The 19039-nt window shown below is 32.4% G+C and overlaps 2 protein-coding genes across 3 annotated transcripts in view; one reads left to right on the forward strand and one right to left on the reverse strand.

The window, feature by feature from the left end:
- LOC105160841 lies at nt 7088–15410 on the reverse strand. 2 transcript variants are annotated; one of them, XM_011078340.2, is made up of 11 exons: nt 15165–15410; nt 13731–13902; nt 13452–13636; nt 12270–13241; nt 12083–12160; nt 11275–11590; nt 10991–11190; nt 9914–9990; nt 8552–8653; nt 8162–8348; nt 7088–7273 (listed from the first exon to the last, which is right to left on the reverse strand). In XM_011078340.2, exons 2-11 carry the CDS (start codon nt 13900–13902, stop codon nt 7184–7186), a joined length of 2379 nt encoding a protein of 792 aa, XP_011076642.1. In that variant the 5' UTR covers nt 15165–15410; the 3' UTR covers nt 7088–7183. The 2 variants fall into 2 exon arrangements, with proteins under 2 accessions (XP_011076642.1, XP_011076641.1); XM_011078339.2 differs by lacking the exon at nt 15165–15410 and adding an exon at nt 14410–14571.
- LOC105160843 (biotin carboxyl carrier protein of acetyl-CoA carboxylase) overlaps nt 18802–19039 on the forward strand; it is a gene marked incomplete in the record, with an annotated part of 5731 nt that continues 5493 nt past the window's right edge. Inside the window, 1 exon segment of the mRNA XM_011078341.2 lies at nt 18802–19039.

Raw genomic sequence — 19039 nt, forward strand, 5'->3', positions numbered from 1 at the left:
CACATAGTAAGTATGATACATTTGCTTTGTAATTTGATTGATTCGATTAAACCTAATTCGAACAAGACTTTTTTCTCTGTTAACTAATTCTATTAACAATGAAGCTGATGTAAAATGACATAGACAAGAAAAAAAATGTGGTACACTTTACAGAGACGTACTATGCACAAAAACATGAACTCTTGAAGGAATTGTGAATAGACCTTCAACTTTTAAAATATTTTCTCTGGGTTTCAAATATGGGGTTAAGTGATGTGTTTGTCTCTTGAATGATTATGTAATAGCCGGTGCTTCTTTTGGAGTTGTTAGGTAATTACAATTTTAATGGACAATGTATTTTCTTGAATTGGAAATTTTGAAGTGTTGAATACAAAACATGATGTGTAGTAAAAATAAGAAATATTAATTCATCTATTACTTGTGACAAAATAGCAGTTTTCGTCTAATAAAATATGAGCCTATACTTTTGGTCCTTCATTTTATGCAATATTTTAGATTAAATAAAAAGTAAGACAACTCTGGAACAAAAATTACAATTTTGTCCCATGAACTAAACGGGTTTTACATTTTTGGATCCAAATTGATTTTTCATCGAATATTAAGTGCCACGTATATCTCATATGTGGTGGTTGTCTATTTTCTAACAAAGTTGGAGATTGAACTAAATATCTTGAAAACATTCAAATTTAAGATCATTTTAAAATTCACATATGACAAGAAACTAAAAATATAGTTTTGCTATTATTTGTAACAAGCAACCTACCACGTCAAGCATGTCTATGTTCATGCTCAACTTGTTAGTACATATATCTTTTTTTCATATTTATCATTAATTGAGTATATTTTAAGTATTTTTAACCATCACTTAGGCTAGATTTAGAAATTAATATGAGTTTTAAGTTTAGCCCAAGTCAACCCAACTTTTTTTGTTCTTTTAGTATTACTACAAAAACAAAGTTGTGGTAATTTGTGATAATATTTTTGAGAGTTAATATATATTTTTAAAAAAGTTCGTTACAAATTCTATCGTAAATATGTAGATAACATTTGCAATGCAAGATTTATCGTATAAGTGACTTCTAAGTGGTGGGATTTTGGTATAGAAAGATGTCATTGCAAAAGGTCGCTAATTTGCGGGGAAAAAAGCCCATCACAATATCTGGAACGAACTTGGTGTCGCACACACTTGAGATTGTATGACAATTGTTATAGGGTTATAATAAGACATCAGAAACCTTCAAGAGCAGTCGAGACCCTATGTATACAGTTATCTAAAGAAAGATTCTAGAGGAGACCTTCGTCAAGGATATATCTGAGGTCTCCCAAGAGACCCGCTATATGAGAACATAATATTTTAAGTACCCAAGGTGTCAACTGAAGACCTCCATATTTCTCAATAGAGATCACCTTTCGTTCGTGTTATCGTTAAAAGTTTCCCAAGAGACCTTCTGTCAAAAGTATTCAAGGTCTAACAGTAAGGCTCCCTAGTATTGCAATATTGCCTAAGTATCAAGGCTTCCATTAAATATTTTATAAAAAAACATCACGTGCTTAACACTTAGCCGTTAGAGTTTTTATACTTTTGGTCCCATAACTTAAAAAATTAGCACTTTTCGTCACATGCATTTAACGACTACGTGACCGTTAAATATCTAACGGAAAGGTGTCATGAGACCAAAATACTATATTTTAAAAGTAACGGGACCAAAAGTAAGAATCTCATAATTAATGAGACAAAAGTGGAAGGCCTTAAGGACAGGATGAAAATTACTATTTTCCCTCAACAATCAATAAGCATCACTTATCAATATCAAATATGTATATCTAACCAAGCTGTTTTATAATAAACGAACAATTACTATTAAAAATAAATCAATAACAACATATTAATAAAACTCAATGTCACGAGGCATCAACATCGTCAACTAAGACATATTACACCGCAAAGGCTTTATTCCATTATTCTGCCTAACCAAAAAGTGAAAAAAATTTAAACACGAAACCCTATCACATTTTATTAGACTTTGTAAAAACTCATTTCTTCTTGAGAACAAGTCAAAGACTCAAAAAGTGGAGAGAATCATATGCTCACACCTTTATGCAAATTGATATGCTCTATATATTAATTTTAGCAGTAGATGCATAATTTGTAAATTTTTGGACCATCTTAGCTATGAAATAATTAATTTTTTTTTTTTTTTATGTGAAGAGAAGTACGTATTTCATTTCACTGCATTACTTTTATTTACTTGCCTAACTTTTCAAATCTGTGATTTGGTACATTTATATTGTATATATATACATAAGATTGTTTATTATTTGAAAAGATTATTTATGTCTGTACAACATTCAGTCTTTTAATTTCTTATACACTATGCCATATAGAGCAAGAAACGAGCGCCAATATTTCTATATATAAGGGGTATTTATAATAGGTTCTACATTTTGTGGCAGCAATAATCTGTAGGAAAAATTTAGATTAAGTAGTAGTTGAAATAAGAGCGTTTGAAAACAAAAGTTAAAAGTAAAAATATATTCATAATGACATGCTTGTAAAAGTTAGGAAAGGATTACAAGATATATAATTTATATAAATGAGTTTGTATAGTCCTTTAAGCTACTTTTCATTCATTCTTGAAATATTCCACATTGCTTGTAAAAGTTAGAAGAGGATGTAGATGCAACATAAAAAGCTAAAAAGTTGTTTATATATGACTTGTTTTTTTAATTTTTGGGACAGCAAACTCGTGTGAAACTAGAGGTTAAGTTCGTTTTAGTCGGTGTCGTGTATATATATATATATATATATATATTTGGTAAAAACGCATTTGAGTAGGAAAATCGTGGATCTTTTGCCTTCATCTATTAGAAACAATAACGACATTTCAGTAATTAGTAATAGTTGACGATAGGGCGAGTTTTGGACAGATTGGAGTGGAACCGAAATATGTCTAACTTCATTTTGTGAAAATTTGGACCCACTCAGGAAAAAAACCCACCATGTCCTACCCCGCTCCACCCCCTCCGACCCATACTTATTATAGTGTGTGAAAGATAAATAAAATATATTATACGTCATTCAAGTACAAATATCAGCCCTACTGATTCAAATCATAATTTTTAATAATTTAAGTGGATGGATCAAAATTCTAATTTTTAAAAAAATTAATTATTTACAACAATTGTGTTCGGGTTCGGATTCGAATAAATCCCGAGATCTGCCCAAACCCTGCCCGAGACCCATTATTCGGGGTGGCTCCTGGTGTTTACCTTGATCTATTGCCATACATAGCAATCACTTTATAATTGAAAATGGTTTTTCTCCTTTTGGCCGTACACTTAATAATTCATATTATTGAATTTTGATCAGATTGATATCAATACTTCGTATTATTGAACTTTGATCAGATTGATATCAACTTTATGAGGTGTTCAGATGAGCTTATAAACTTTTCAAAGTATTTTACAATATATTACAAGTTATTTGATAAATTGTTTAGAGACCGAGCTTATAAAATCCAACAAAAGTAACATATTAAGAATTTACAAGCTCATTTAAAAAAATATAGAATTTCTAACTTATTTTTAAAAAATTTAACAAACTTTTTATCGTATAACATCAACAAAATTGTCATTAGTAACATCTCAATTATGAACATCATAACTTTATTTTATCCAAATATTTTGAAAAATTATTTTTAGAATAAGATCTCATGTCTTATAAATTGATGTTTTTATAAATTTACTGAAATAAGTGTGTGTTCATGCAACTCATAGAAAACATTTTAGTTTCAATTTGATGATATTATAAACTAGGGGAAATAACATTTTTTATTGGGATAGTCATACAACCCTCCCATAAGATTTGATATAATTACACATAAATTTTTTATGATTTAAAAAATTACATCTAGTACCCGTAAGATTTGTTTCTATCTATTAAACAAGTGCCTCCGTTAGTCAAAATTTGCAGAATTTGCTAATATTAACAAAAAAGAACTCGATGAGAAATCTATGTTTATCCCCAATTGACTTATTATTGTATTGTAACCAAACAAATCGTTTTATGATCAAACTACAATTATACATCTTCACACGTTAATGGATGTGAAAAGGTATATCATTACCCTTATAAGAGTAATTTTGTTACAAAGATTTTTTTTTTTTTACAATAAGCCAATAGAGGGTAAATACCGATTTTTAATTTTTTTTTTGTTAATATCAATAAAATTGATAAATCTTAACTATCGGATGGACCTACTTGTTAAATGAAAGCAATTCTTAAAGGTACTAGATGTAATTTTTTTATTTTACAAGATGTTTATGTGTAATTACACCAAACATCAGGGAGTGCAATGTTATTATCCCTTTTTCATCCCATACTTTAGGGTCAATATACTTTTTGCTCCATGCGTTACTGAAGAGATTTCGCTGACGAATCCCCTGAATTCCGAGCTTTCATTAATATTTCATAACTTACAAAAAAATATCAATTTTAGTTTTTAACTAGATTTCGTTAATATTTTGAAGAAATAAGCACATACTAAGCATATGGCCGTTAACTCTTTAGCCACTTTTAGTCACGTGCTTATTATTTTTAGTCCCATTAATTACGAAATTCTCATCAATAGTCCCATAAATTATAAAAACATTATCACTGTTAGTGATTCCTTTATATTCCGTTAGTATTTTGGATAACACCACGTACTTCTCACGTGCATTTTCTGTAAAAAAAAAAAAAGAACTAACAAAATATTATGGCATAACTAAAAATGATAGATTTTATAATTCTTAGACCATTAATGAGATCTCGTAATCAATAAAAATGAACGTATAGACTGATCTTAAAATACAATATCAAAATAAACTTTTCACTATAAAAAATATAATGTACAAATAATATATTACAATGTGATAAGTATCCCTTTCTCATCATTCATAATACCTGATGCAGTCGATATCTATAATCATGACAACATTAATTAATAGTTCTTCCAATTGTGAGAAGATGAAAATTTTTCCCTATTAATTAAAACACTTAACAAAAACCTAACTTTCTAACTCCTCAATTATTACATACTTAACAGAAACCCAACTTCTAATTTATTGCTATGCACTCAAAAAATATCACTACTATTTAAATTCATTATTATATATTTACTTCACATAACTAATTCTCTTGTATTTGAGGAAATTGGGGAAGAATGAAATAAAGGCTTATTACTTTTCAACTCCTAAATATTAACATCTTTACGGTGAGATCTAATTATAAAATACTTATTGGTATTTGTAAAATTATAAATAGACCCTTTAAAATTGTAATTATAAATATACATTCGATTCAAAAGTAAAATTTTACAAAACCACCACTTAAAATACATCATATTAACACCCCTTTGAGTCGCTGATTCATCTCCAAGTCATTACATGAGCGAATGACTCCAGCCGACTTAGGGCAAAATAACAAAATTAAAATAAATGGTTAATTAGGAAAATTTTTTAGTTCGAACCTAGCTCAATCAAATCTAAACTAGTCATATGACAAGTGCAATATACTTGTCGTATGATTGGTATACAGTTCTGAAAACTGACAAATCACATAACAAATGTAATACACTTGCTATATGATTTATTTGATTCGCCCAAACCTAATTCAAAAAAAAAAATTGCTGGTGAGTTGTCATTCCAAATGACAACTCACCTTGTTTTTACAGAACTTTATTTTTTATGTTAATCATACAATTTTTACTTTTTTCTTTATAATATTTATATATATAAGCCACAAAAATGAAAGCCTAAATTTAGAACTCCTTATTCGGTAGCATACGTTAAGAAAAAAACAAAAAGCCTAACTTTGTAAAGGCTCAACTTTCATGTCCCAATTTATTTACACGTCCAATAAAAGTTTTACGTAAATTCTAATTGTTCAATTTATACAACTTATTAACTAAGCTGATCTTATAAACTATACAATCAATTCAGTAATATTTTTATTGTATTAAGAAGGATATAACTTACTAAGTTGATCAATCATCTATGGAGTTTCTCTCATGATTAATGATGAAATTTAATTTTTATTAGTTGGAAACATATATAAGGTATAATTGCACTCTTCTCCCTTGAAGTTTAGAATAATTACATGTAGATTTCTTGAGGTTTAAAAAATTACATTAGCACCATCAAAGTTTGCTTCTGTCTAACAAATAAATTTCTTCATTAGTCGAAATTCACTGAATTTGCTAATATTAACAAATAAATAAACAAATAATTGATATTTATCATTAATTAACTTATTACTGACTTATAGCAAATCAAATAATTTTTCCGACCAAATTACCCTTATGACGGTGAAAATATGCCTCTTCACATGCATTAACGCATAAAAACATATGAGGGTAATTTAATTATAAAAAAAAATATTTAATTTGCAATAAATCAGTAAGTAATAAATCAATCGATGATAAAATATATGTTTTTTTAAATTTTTTTGTTAATATAAGCAAATTCGATAAATTTTGACTAACGGAAGAATTTATTTGTTAGACAAAAGCAAACCTCAGGGGTGTTAGATGTAATTTTCCAAAATATAGAAGGCCTCTGTGTAACGACACCAAATCTCAGGGGACAAGAGTCAAATCCCTATATATAGACATAATATTTCTCCTTCTCATCCCTTCCATTTTAACATTTCTTATTTCCTTAAGTTGCAAGAACAAGAATGCTGTTACCAGAGTTGTATGTGTACCATGGTGTGTGTTATCATGTGTAAGTAAACACACAAACATACACAGAGAGAGAAGTTTGCATGCCATACACACAGACACAGCAAAACAAATGAAGTCACACAGCGACGTACAAAGAGATGGGGCAACACATGCAAAACGTTAGCAGCATATTAATACACACATACAGAAACAAAGCGATAGGCCAACACAAGCTAAGTTAGAAGCATACTAATACACACAGACAGACTTACAAGCCATCAACATATGCAAAATCCTGCGGGATGTCGTCAGCTATTTATTTAGGCTTAATGTTGCTAATCTTGCAAGAAGAATCATGCATACAAAATCCTATTTTTCTTAAACAGCTTCTCAATATGATAGGCTCCAGCTCGCAAGAAATATTCAAACATAAAGGTCTCTGAGACTCTGCATTACGTTGTATCATGTTTTTTCCTTGTTCACAGCACAAGGCTAGAAAAGAAACACCTTTTACCAAGGGCCGTCTGTCCAGCCCCCTGCCAACCACAACCCTCCGAGTAGGATTCAATCTGTCATGATGTAAAAAGAAAACAATCAGGGGAATTACTTATTTCGTTTCCTTGTTCCTTTTTGTGTTTCTTTCCCCCTCTTGGAGCTCAAGGAACCAGTTTTTTGGTGCTCGAGCTCAACTGTCTCTATATACTTTAGACAATGAAAATAGTAATTCAGAAAAACTATACAAATTCACAAATGTATTATACCCATATGTGTCTATAAGTGACATGAATTAGTTCTTGGTGTACAAACTTCCTTATACTTTATGTAATTAACGAGATTTAAGTTGCTATTATCTTATCTTAAAATTTATTTTGAAAGTCATTCTCATATTATTTTTTAATATTTATTTACATTGGTACGTATAATAATATTACTACTATTAACTTCTTGTATAATTTAATTCATAATAATAGGTTTCTGCAGACAAACATACTTATAAAATGACATATTGTAAGAATTAATGAATATACGTATTTATTTATTTATCATAAAATATACAACAATACCAAGTTAAATGTGTATGTATGCTTTAATGCATATTGCTTAATACAAGTATATTGCCATCTGGAACTAGTAATATTTATAGATCAACAGTATAACAAAGTTCTGAGTTCAATTAATGGACTAATGTTATGAATAATTAATTAAGAAACATTATTTCAATTATTATTAATAATGTCTAATTCATATTTATTGTTATATTGTGTCTGTAAATTATCTTATTGGTTCTAATAAGAATAACTAAATACAAAATAAAATTCTTTTGTCAAATTAAATTGGTTGTAAGTACTACTTAAACTTTTTAATATTAAAAGTTTTAAATTACATCCTTTTTTTATATAATCGGCTTGAGCTCGACTCCTTTTCACTCTCTAGTATTAATTCATAAAGGAACTTACCACATCCAAAATTTCCATTTCTTGCATACAGCCACCAATGACATATATTTTTTCCCCTAACACGAAAGAGCCAAAATATCCCTTGGCAGCTTGCATAGGTTCTTCCATCATCCATGAACCAACACGTGGATCAAAAACCTCAACAGAGGAAACCATTTTATCTCCGTCATAACCCCCTAAAGCATATCTGCAAGGAAAAATTAGCTCGAGTACATAACAAAGTGGGAATCTCACAAGATGCTGGAATCTCCAGACAAATCCAAACTAGTATGCAATGTTTACGAAGTTGATAGTTGCTGCAGTCTAATCTTTTCCTCTGTTCAAATAAGCTTAACCATGCAGGTGTTTTGTCAAAAAAGAAGAAAAGAAGCTTCGTCTGTACTGACTTACATTTTTTCTTTGAATGCAACCAATGAATGGCACCCCCTCTTCGTGTTCATACTACCAATGCGAGTCCATGCATGTTCCCTCAGATCAAATCTTTCGACAGATCTGCATAAAATTAAAAACACAGAGAAACAAGGTCAAAGAACACGAAAAACAATTTTAAAAGTCTGTGCTAAGGAGGTGGGGAAGTTTTGAAGCTTATATTAAACAACTTCTTAATATCAAATAATGCTAGTCACAAATACACCTATACATTTCTTTGAAAATACATGGATATACTACCCTAATTGGAGGTAAAATTAGCCATCAAGAAGTAGTTGTCCTCCTCACTTCACAATGATCTTAGCTTTGCCATGCTCAGAACGGTTAGACGCAATAAGATATGCATCAAGATAGATACACATACACAAATTCTTGCACGCTAGCACCATTTTCCTCATAACACATTTGTTGCAACATACAAGAGTTTTCACCCTCTTCACATGCAATGGATTTGGATACAAAAGAAATGTGCCTCGAGGTTGGCATGAAAATAAGTTAAGGGCTAAACATTTATCCATTGTGATAAATGAGTCGTACTTAATTCGACAAGCATGCCAAAATATAAGATACTTGAAATGAATAAGTCTTGCACTTGGCGTGATTGGTTAATCACAGTGCAAAAAGAAAAAACCAATAATCAACTACTGAGATTAGGTTCTTCAATTTTGAGGACCATAACAACAAGAGGTGCAGCTTAAACGAAACCCGATGTTCCATTGATCCAAAACCGACAAGCTGAACGGCACGATAATAGCTAAAACTAAGGGGAGGCCAATCACATAAATGGTAAAATCAATTTTAAATTTCAGAATATATATGAATTTGCACTATAATATCGATTGAAGTAAGTTTGTATTTATGAATTGTTTTAACTAAAGATGATTGCTTCAGAGGCAGTTAACGTTTTTGGCTACTCAAATATCATGATAAGTTTGTGTAGTACATACCAAAACGAGCCAAAGAAGCAACCAATTCTTGAAAGATGATCAGAATAAGTGGAATCCCACAATTCAAAACTACACTAGTTTGACTAACTAAAAGTGATGGACCTTTAACTTTCATGTTTTATAAGCCGGCAAATCACTGTGTATGCATGGTTTGTTTGGTATTTTATTTTATTTGGATCTAGTATGCATGGTTTGATTCTTCCATATATATGGATAAGTTTCATGAAAAGGCAACATATAGGAGCAAGATGCTAAACTTACTCCCAAGTATATATATACACACATTGTGTGTCTGTGTGTATTTACCTTCAAATGCATGACTATGGTGTATGAAAGTGGCAAACAATGAGAGAAGAAAAGGAAATTAAGGTCCCACCTCAAGTAATCTTTTCCATCATAGCCACCAGCAACATATATTGCACCATTCATATCTGCTGCAGCAGGACCAAAACGCTGCAGAGAGAAAAGAACATAGACTGCTTCTGGTTCATTTCTACCAAGTAACAAAAGCACTTTATAGCACACAACATAAATGTCCACAAGAACGGAAAAAGAGATTGGGAACATAGACAAATTGATAATAAAAACGATTTGAGATGCTAATTATAAATCTTGTAGAGAAGCATCCTGAGCTGCCTTTAGCACCTCTGCGGTAGATCATAACTATTCAAGCTAGTGAATTCTTATACTTGACTGATCATTAATTTTGATCTTATCAACGTTGTGAATTATCTAATTCCTTCCCTTCTTTTTGTTATCTTTCCTTCTCCTTTTGGGGGGGGGGGGGGGGGGGGGGGCAGAAAACATGAAAACCCCATAATTCAGAAAGCATAAAGCAGTCAACCACAAGAACCTGAGGTTAGCTTCATTTATTCAACCAAACACCCCCACCAAGGCACCAAACAACACACAGCAAGAAAGTCGGTCTTTTCTTTTATCTGAGATACTGTATAAGCAATAAAAAACAGAGCACCTCAAGAATTTGCATTAAATATCTCAATCTCTCTACTCATGTTCAATCTAAAAAAAAAAAATTTAATGTAGCAGCTAGGTTACACAAGGAACTTCACGCTTCATATGTCCAAACTTCCAAAACTAAATGTTTTTGTCTTCCAATTTAACCATTCTAATTTTTATATTCATAAATAAAATCTTAATAAAGAAATTAATCACATTTTCAGCATTCATGTAGCTGAATCAAGCATCACATCCCCTTTTACAATCCGAGAAAATGACGGCATAAAGAAGTTTATCTGACAAAATTTGTACATACCATCTCAAAAACAAATTTCTTTTACCTAGGAAAGAAGTAGTAGCAAAATAAGATGCCTAACTTAGTGCACTACTGATACACTGATGTCCTAAATGCAATGTATGGATATAACAATTACACTGGAGGCAACCATCTTTCAAAATGTATATACAGTGAACAGAATAGAAAAACTAGACATACCTTTTCAAGCATAGATTGAGTGGAGATCCATCTTCCAATGTTTAGATCAAATAATTCCACATCTGAGAAGCATTCAACTCCATTTCCCCCACCAATTGCAAAAAGTTTGTCATAAATCGACGCTCCCGCCAGACTTCCTTTCTTCTGATTTAAAGAAGGCTGCTTGACCCACTGATTACTCATCGGGTTGTATGATTCAACTACCAAAGAGTGGATTTACTAATTTGGTACCAGAATGGGATTAGGAAAGAAAAACTCAAAACACATAAATACAGAAATTATACCTGTGTCATACCATACACCATCATGAACACCACCAAAGATGTAAAGTTCGCCATTCAACTTGGCTACAGAAGCATGTGAACGTAAAAAGGTCATTGGGCAGAGTGATTTAAAATGGTTCTCGGACGGAGAATACGAACTCAACTCTGAAAGCCATGAGCAACCATCAAATCCTCCAAGTACTAGTACGGACTCCTCAGCTGTGAAATTTGTGGATTCACAGTCCTGTATGTCGGAGTGGTCCTTGGCAGAAAATGGAACAGATTCCAACTTGTGGCAGCGCTTCTTCAATTGGTCAATTTCTAGTTTAGATTGGCTCTACATAGGCGTAGAAGTTATTAAGCACGAGAACACCAACAAACTAATCAAACAGAAAACAGAAAGAGCATGAGGGCAAAATCCTGTGTCAACCTACACTTGACTTTCTTATGGATCTTTAAAAATCTAAGCACGACACCCTTCTAAAAAGATCAAATTGTATTTAATTACAATGAACAAAATAATTAAAATCCCAACAAACATTACTAGCTTTTTAAACCAGCATGCCAGCAACATATGCAAAAGAATGTTGGTCAACCAAGTGAGGTATATAATTAGTAACATGCTAACAATAAAATAAAAATATAGAATAAAATCACCCATGAAAAGTTGGACTTTAGGAAGGTGGATCAGTTAGCATCATATCAACACTATCATAAAAGTTAAATTAAGATACAAAGTAAGTAAACATTTCTTTGCAAGTTCTATAGCTTCAGAATAATGAAAATTAAATGCAGTGCTCCATTATTATGACAGAGGAAGAAACCATACCAACTCATGCTCCAGAGAATCAACTTTTAGCATTTGTTTCAACTGAGAGTCCTTCAACCCTTCAATTTCTCGCATTAACTTCATAGTATATGCCAAAAGATTCAAGAGGAAAGGGGTAAATGAGAGAAAGAAAACTGTTGAATGCAAATATTAGAAATTTTCAAACTTAAAAGAGAGCTCAAGGCACCTTAATGATCACAGACTCAAAATCAGAAGGCCGTATATCTATCAGCACCTCTCCAGACATAGCATTGTTGTTCTCATGAAAGACCCCATTTGTCAAGTTTGGCATAGTATGGTCACTTTCACACTTTTCTTTGGGTGCCAAAGGATTGCAAAATCTTACTTCTTCTTTGGTATCAAGCACATCTTCTCCAGGTTCTTTGGCAACCACGGACTCCAATTCCAAGGGATTCAATTCACCATCCTTTCCATCCACAGAAGTCCTGCTCTGGGAAGATATGCCATCTTTCAAGTCAGAAGGCCTATCACTGTCTTGCTCAGGATATTGCAAGCATGATAACTTATTTTCATATATTTTCATTGCATCACTGTACATTAAAGCATGTTGTTCCCAACAGTCCACCACATATGAATCATACTTTGTATTAGCTGCATCTTTACAAGATTCACGATGCAGGTTATTCATCTTGTGAGAAGATGAGGCAAATTCCCACTCCATATCGAATTGATCTGACACTGATGAATCTAGTTTTACTTCATGAGATTCTGATCGTGCATGACTCTCCACTACACTTGAAGGTGGTGAAGTTTTGAACAACTCAGTCCACTTCTTCTCTGGAGCAAATGCGTCTTTGTTAACAACTACTGAGGCATCTAAATTGTCATTCTCCGTTAACTTAGTCTCAGCCATTTCAGAAAATTCTTGGGAGTCTAGATTCTTAAAATCCTCATCAGCATCATCATTTACATCAGAGTTAGACAAAAATTCAAACATGTTGTTCCACTGAACTGCATTGGGTGCACGAGGCATCTTCTCTGGCAATGGTGATGACAAGAATATTTTGGTCAATCTACTAGTTTGTTCTTTGTCAAGTTCAAACCAAAAAAGCCTCTCTGCATAGTAATTTTTTGCAATTATTGGTTTGAATTCTTTCTCAAGCAGAGCCCTGCATTGCCTCCGAACATTGATTCGTACCTGAACAAGAAGAATATCTGCAGGTCAGTATACTTCTTTCATTAAAGTCAACCACATTGGAACTAACAACAAATGAAGAACATGAAATGGTGGCACTCGTCACTTCATCCTCACCAATGTAGTGAGATCACCAGTGACCCTCGAACAATTGCATGCATTAAGTAATTATTGAATTACTTGGGAGAAAAAACACCAATTACAATTGCTCACCTGTGCAGCGTATGGTGTAATCTCAGCACCCTCGCTAGTAATCCATGCATATGGATTAATATTCATCTGCCCAGGGGATGCCGCCTCAAAAATACCATGAAGTTTCCGATCACTATAGTTAAAAAGAAACAGAGCAAGGCCAGGGGTAACATTCTTCACGTATGAATAATGTGAAGCTGGCAATCCTGCTCAAGAAATTTGTCAAGAAAATACCACTATCAAAGTAGATACATTAACCTAGAAATGAAGTAAAAAAACGTGTATGCCATGTAAGCACACCAAACATCTGCTTAAGCAAGCACTCCTTGATTGTGTGATGCTTGCACCCAAATATGACAGCCCCAAGTTCATTCTTTGTCAAATTTCTAGCAGTCGGGCTCATGTTGACTGTCCAGGAGACTTTCGATTTTTCCTTCAACGGAGCAGTTCCAGTTTTCCTCCTCCTAGCCATCTAAAATTACAGCAGACATGAGAAAAATTACTAGGCATAGTTATTACAACGTTAATAATCTTGAAGCATGAAAGCAAGAACAAACCAACAATAATGTCAATCATAGAAGCAACCAAGAATCGCAATGGGAACATCTCTTACAGTGCTACTGTATGTTCCGGAAACACAAATAACTACATGATGATCAAATGACAACTAATAAGAGAAGAGCAGAGCCAGATCAAAGCTTAGAAACTGGCTTAAGTGGTTTCAACATTCAGTATGCGAGAAGATGAAAAATAATGAGTAGAATTGTTAAAACAGGGGAGAAGAAACCATAACTTCTAGTAGTTAAGGCAATCTTTTAAGCTTTTTGTCAATAAAGTAAAAGGTTGGTCTCAACATGGACTCACAGTCTGTCCGTAAATTCTTCCTCAGTAACCTATCTGCGTCAAATATCCCCCAGCCCCGCAACATAATCCCCCCAAAGAAAAAGAAAAAAGGGAATAAAAAAAAAGAGAGAGAGACCATTTGTTGAAGTCTGACTCATTAATTAAAAGATGTTGAAAAATCATCTTCAGAAGCCCATGCAAGCATCAACCAAAGTGGGCGCAAGATAGAGATCGTGCACAAACATCACTCAATTTCATCCAAATGAAGTGCAAACCCTCAGACTAAATATAAATCACAAACTTCAAGCTTGACAGCCAAACAAGTTTAACGAAACTCTTCTCCATCCCACATCTAGATCATAGCATAATAGCACTGCAGAAATAAAAATGAAAATAAAATAAAATAAAGAGGGGGAAATGAAACTGCATAACTTAAGCAGTAGAACCAGTAAATTGGATGACATTGAATGTATATAATTCCTCAAAGAAGCGTATCAAGCCTCAAAACCGTGACAGTTTGACACATAAAAAACCAACACAGATCTTTATATCATTTATCATTCTCATCTCTCGCTGCAGTGTACATTTTCTGGCTTCTATCACGGTTTCAAAGGCGTGCGACAAACTGCTCAGCAGCAGCAGCCCATGAACAAAACAATAAAAGCCATCTCCCACTGAACATACATTACGGAATGACATTACGAAAATAATATAATTAAGTTTTCACTCTAGCTTCACCGATCACACAAAACATCATCCGCATTAGCAAAACTAACCACGTACCAACACTACACCACCCCTTAAAAATCAGTTCTCCGCCATTAAACAACTAAACTTCTCACCATTATTCAAACAAAAAAGGGGAAAAAGCAAAAGTTTCAGAAACTTCACCTCAAATCCCAGCGAAAAGGCCGCAAGCAAAAAATGACTACAAAACACAGATCTTTCGGTTTATACTAACACACACACGCTAACAGAGAAAAAGAAAGGACGATGTAGATGATTGGGAGAGAGGATCCGAATGAAACTATGCTGCGCCAGGTGCGTACGTCCCTGCAAATTTTGTGTTGAATGTTGCAGAAAATTTGCGCGAATGAAGAAAAGGTGGTGGGTGTGGAGGAAATGTCAATAATACCCCCTATAGATTGCAGAGAATGAGGACAATAGAGTTGATGGGGGATGGATGAAAGAAGAGGGTAAAAAAAAGAAAGGCTGCTCTTCTGGTAAGTTTTCCAGAGAGAAGTAAAAACTTTTCGATTTTTTTACCGTTTAAGGTGAAAGATATTTTCGAATGTTGTGCGCTTTTTCAAACTTCCCACCATAGTAAAAGATTGTGTTGCTCTCAAATTTACCTTTAGGCGGTTGAATTATGGGGAGCATTTAATTTCATTTTATAATTGAGATAATTATAATGTTTTGTTTTTTAATTTAGTATGATTACACAAAAATTCTTTATGATTTGAAAAGTTACATCTAATAATTGAATAGATATGTAACGTATTTACGTAAACTCATTGCAACGCACATATTGCATTGACCTTTTATTCATTTACCCCTTGATGAGACAAAATCCCAGCTTCTGTCAAACGTTTGGTGATGACGTTTTGAGCCTTTATCCCACCACCCACTTTAGGTAAATAACGCCAAATTCAAATTTGAAACGTTAGTTGGTTCAATAATTATATAGTCCAAAAAAATACTCTTCGAATGTATCAGCAACATACCGTAATGATGGTCCCCTGTTTTGGATTTTATTTATTGTATTTTTGTTTTATAATTAAAAGGGTACATATATTGTCATTCATTGCCATCAATACAGTAATTAGCGATCAAAGCTAAGCGGTGAAAATAAATAAGTCAAATATGGTCATTTAAACTCATAATAACGAGTACATAAAGGGTAACAAAATGTAATAGGATTAAGACATGAGCCGCACATAATGTTATCCAACAACGAAGGCCAGATTGCAATGGAGAGCGAGGGTCTAATAGGAGGGGGTTATACCAGGTCTTTCTACATTAAGGCCTTTTCCACATATTTCAGGCTCAATCCACTGGAAAGTTTTGCATCCACCTTATTTTCAATTTGGAGGTCATACAAATTTTCTTCCTAGATTATTTGTTGTCCCCAAAGTAAGAGTTTGTGTCATTTCTCCTCACGTTGCATTTAGACATATAATGGTAAGATTGATGGCACAACATGACTAACCTAAAGTATTTCTCAAACTGTTAGTTAAAAAAAAATAGCAACACAGAAAAGTGAATGCAAGGCAAAAGGTGGTTGATTTGAATGGATGTTGCACAAGTACTTGTAAGGAGGCGTATCACCTCCATTTATAGAGAGTACATAGTGGCATTCTCGTCCAATAAAGTCCCAATGGCTCTTTAATGCTACGAAGACAAGTTTTTACTGCCCACATTAGCATAATTTGGTTGTAACGGTCAAAATTGTTGACCGTAATGGGTAGGGAGTTTTTTGAGGTGGGGTAGGGGTGGGCGTTCGGGCTCATGTATTGGGCTGCTTGATACACAGATTTAAAAATTGAATCAGTGTTCGATAGGACTCCCCTACTCGAACTACCCGATCGAGTACTCAAACTTTTACTAAAAAAAACAGAATATACATTGTTTTCTTTTATCAATCTTCTATACTTTTACTAAAAAAAACAGAATATACATTGTTTTCTCTTGTCAATCTTCTATACTTTTACTTAAAAAAACAGAATATACATTGCTTTCTCTTGTCAATCTTCTATTCTTCTTTTTCCCTCCCAACCTCAACAAAAATCTCTTCTTTATTACAAATCCTAAATTTATAAAATGTCATAAGAAAATGATGAAATTAGAATATCAAATTCAAAGGTTAGTATATTTTCCTTTTCTTTTGTTGTTTAGTTAATTACATATTCAAATTTCTATTACTTATTGTAAACTCAAACACTTAAATTTTTATGAAAAGTAAAAAAAATTAAGTCAAAAGCTTTTATTAATTTTTATAAAGAGGCCAAATTGCCTCTGAATCAATGCATTAGAGGCAAAATATGCCTCTAACTCTTTATTTCAATTTAAAAAGAAAAAAAAAAACTTCATGTACCTAACTGCCGAGTACCCGACTAAAAAAGACGGGCCAAAAGTTCGGATACCCGACCCAAACTACTGAACTTTTATTATTGGACTCAACGCCACCCCTAAGGGGAACAACTGTTACATGATTTGTGAGTCAAGAGGGGGAAGCGTACTTTACCTTTATATTATACCTCTTACATATTGAGGAAGTGTATTTTACCTTTATATATATAATTCTTACGTATAGTCTGTTTATACAAATTTCTTTCTCTCTCTCTCTCTCTTTCTTGCACAATATAGAAACTATCCCTGACAATAAAAAAAAAAAGAGGTTAGTTTGTATAATGATATTAATATTTTTGAATATGCGTATTTACTTTTTTAAAAAGTAAGAATGAATTGTTGTATAAACGTACATTGACGTTTCTATTAAGAGTATACGTAATTATCCAAAAGGCAAATATACTTTGTGTAAAAAAACCATACATCGTAGATGTGGATATTATTATCGCCTTTTAATTTGATCATTAGTCGTTGAAACACATATAATGCGTATATACTAAAGTTTATTATATTTGTTTAGTTAAATAAAAAATAAAAAACAACTCAAAATTGATAAAATGGATTAAACTTTGAATGTCTATAAATAAAAACTTATTGATAAAGGCAATTAGTTACAAGATATATTATTTTGTGGTAGACATAAATATATTTTGAGGGTCAGTTTAGTTTATGTACATTATGTCAATCAAAACTGTTAGTCTAAAAGTCTCCCTCTAAATAGTATCAGCTATTTGAGCAAACTGCATGTGCATAATAACTTAATTATTTAGGATACTTATTTAATAATATGAAATAACACAAAAATAAAATAAAGAATTGATCAAATTTGATAAATTCAAAAATATTTTTTTATTAATTTTGAATATGATAAAAAATATTAAATAAATAGTTATTTTGTGTACAATTACTATACTTGAGGGTAGTTTAGTCAATACGTATTTGATCAATAAAAAAAGTTACTCAAAACCCCATATTTAATAAATAGTATACATAGATAATTGTGAAAAATATAAGACATAATGTTGAGAGTCCTTGAGTTGTTATATATCTATACCCTCGACCCCTAGATCAGTAACTACAATAATTTTGATTGTCATAGTACTGACGGACAAAAATATTTTTTAATATATTTATTTTTTAAAAATATAATTTATCTCTTAAAATTAATATGTTTTGTTTATTATTATTTTTATTTAAAAGAGTATTTATAATGTTTTAAAATATTGAGAAATATTTATAATTATGTTAGATTTCAATAAAGATAAATATAATTTATATAAAAATAATTGAATTATATACTCTAACAAAGTTTAAAGTAGAGGGCGCAGGATAAGCGCAAGCAAGGAAGCGGGCTCACGTTAGTGAAGGTAGCATAGAAATACAGGAAAGAGCGGGTGAAGAAATTGAAGAGAGAGGCGGACATTTCTAAGTAGAGAAACGAACTACTTAACCAACACATACCAACTCACACATTACCCCCCAAACAGGCTACATTTCAAAGAAGAACGCACACACACACACACCCACGCATTGTGATATCCGACGCCATTCTCATTTCTCACATCTGCAAGTCGAGAAATTCCTCTCTGTAAGCTCTGATTCCTGCGGATCTCTTCCGGTTTTAATCGGCATTGGAT

Source organism: Sesamum indicum, linkage group LG4, assembly GCF_000512975.1.
Source record: "Sesamum indicum cultivar Zhongzhi No. 13 linkage group LG4, S_indicum_v1.0, whole genome shotgun sequence".
In the NCBI taxonomy this organism is placed as follows: domain Eukaryota; kingdom Viridiplantae; phylum Streptophyta; class Magnoliopsida; order Lamiales; family Pedaliaceae; genus Sesamum; species Sesamum indicum.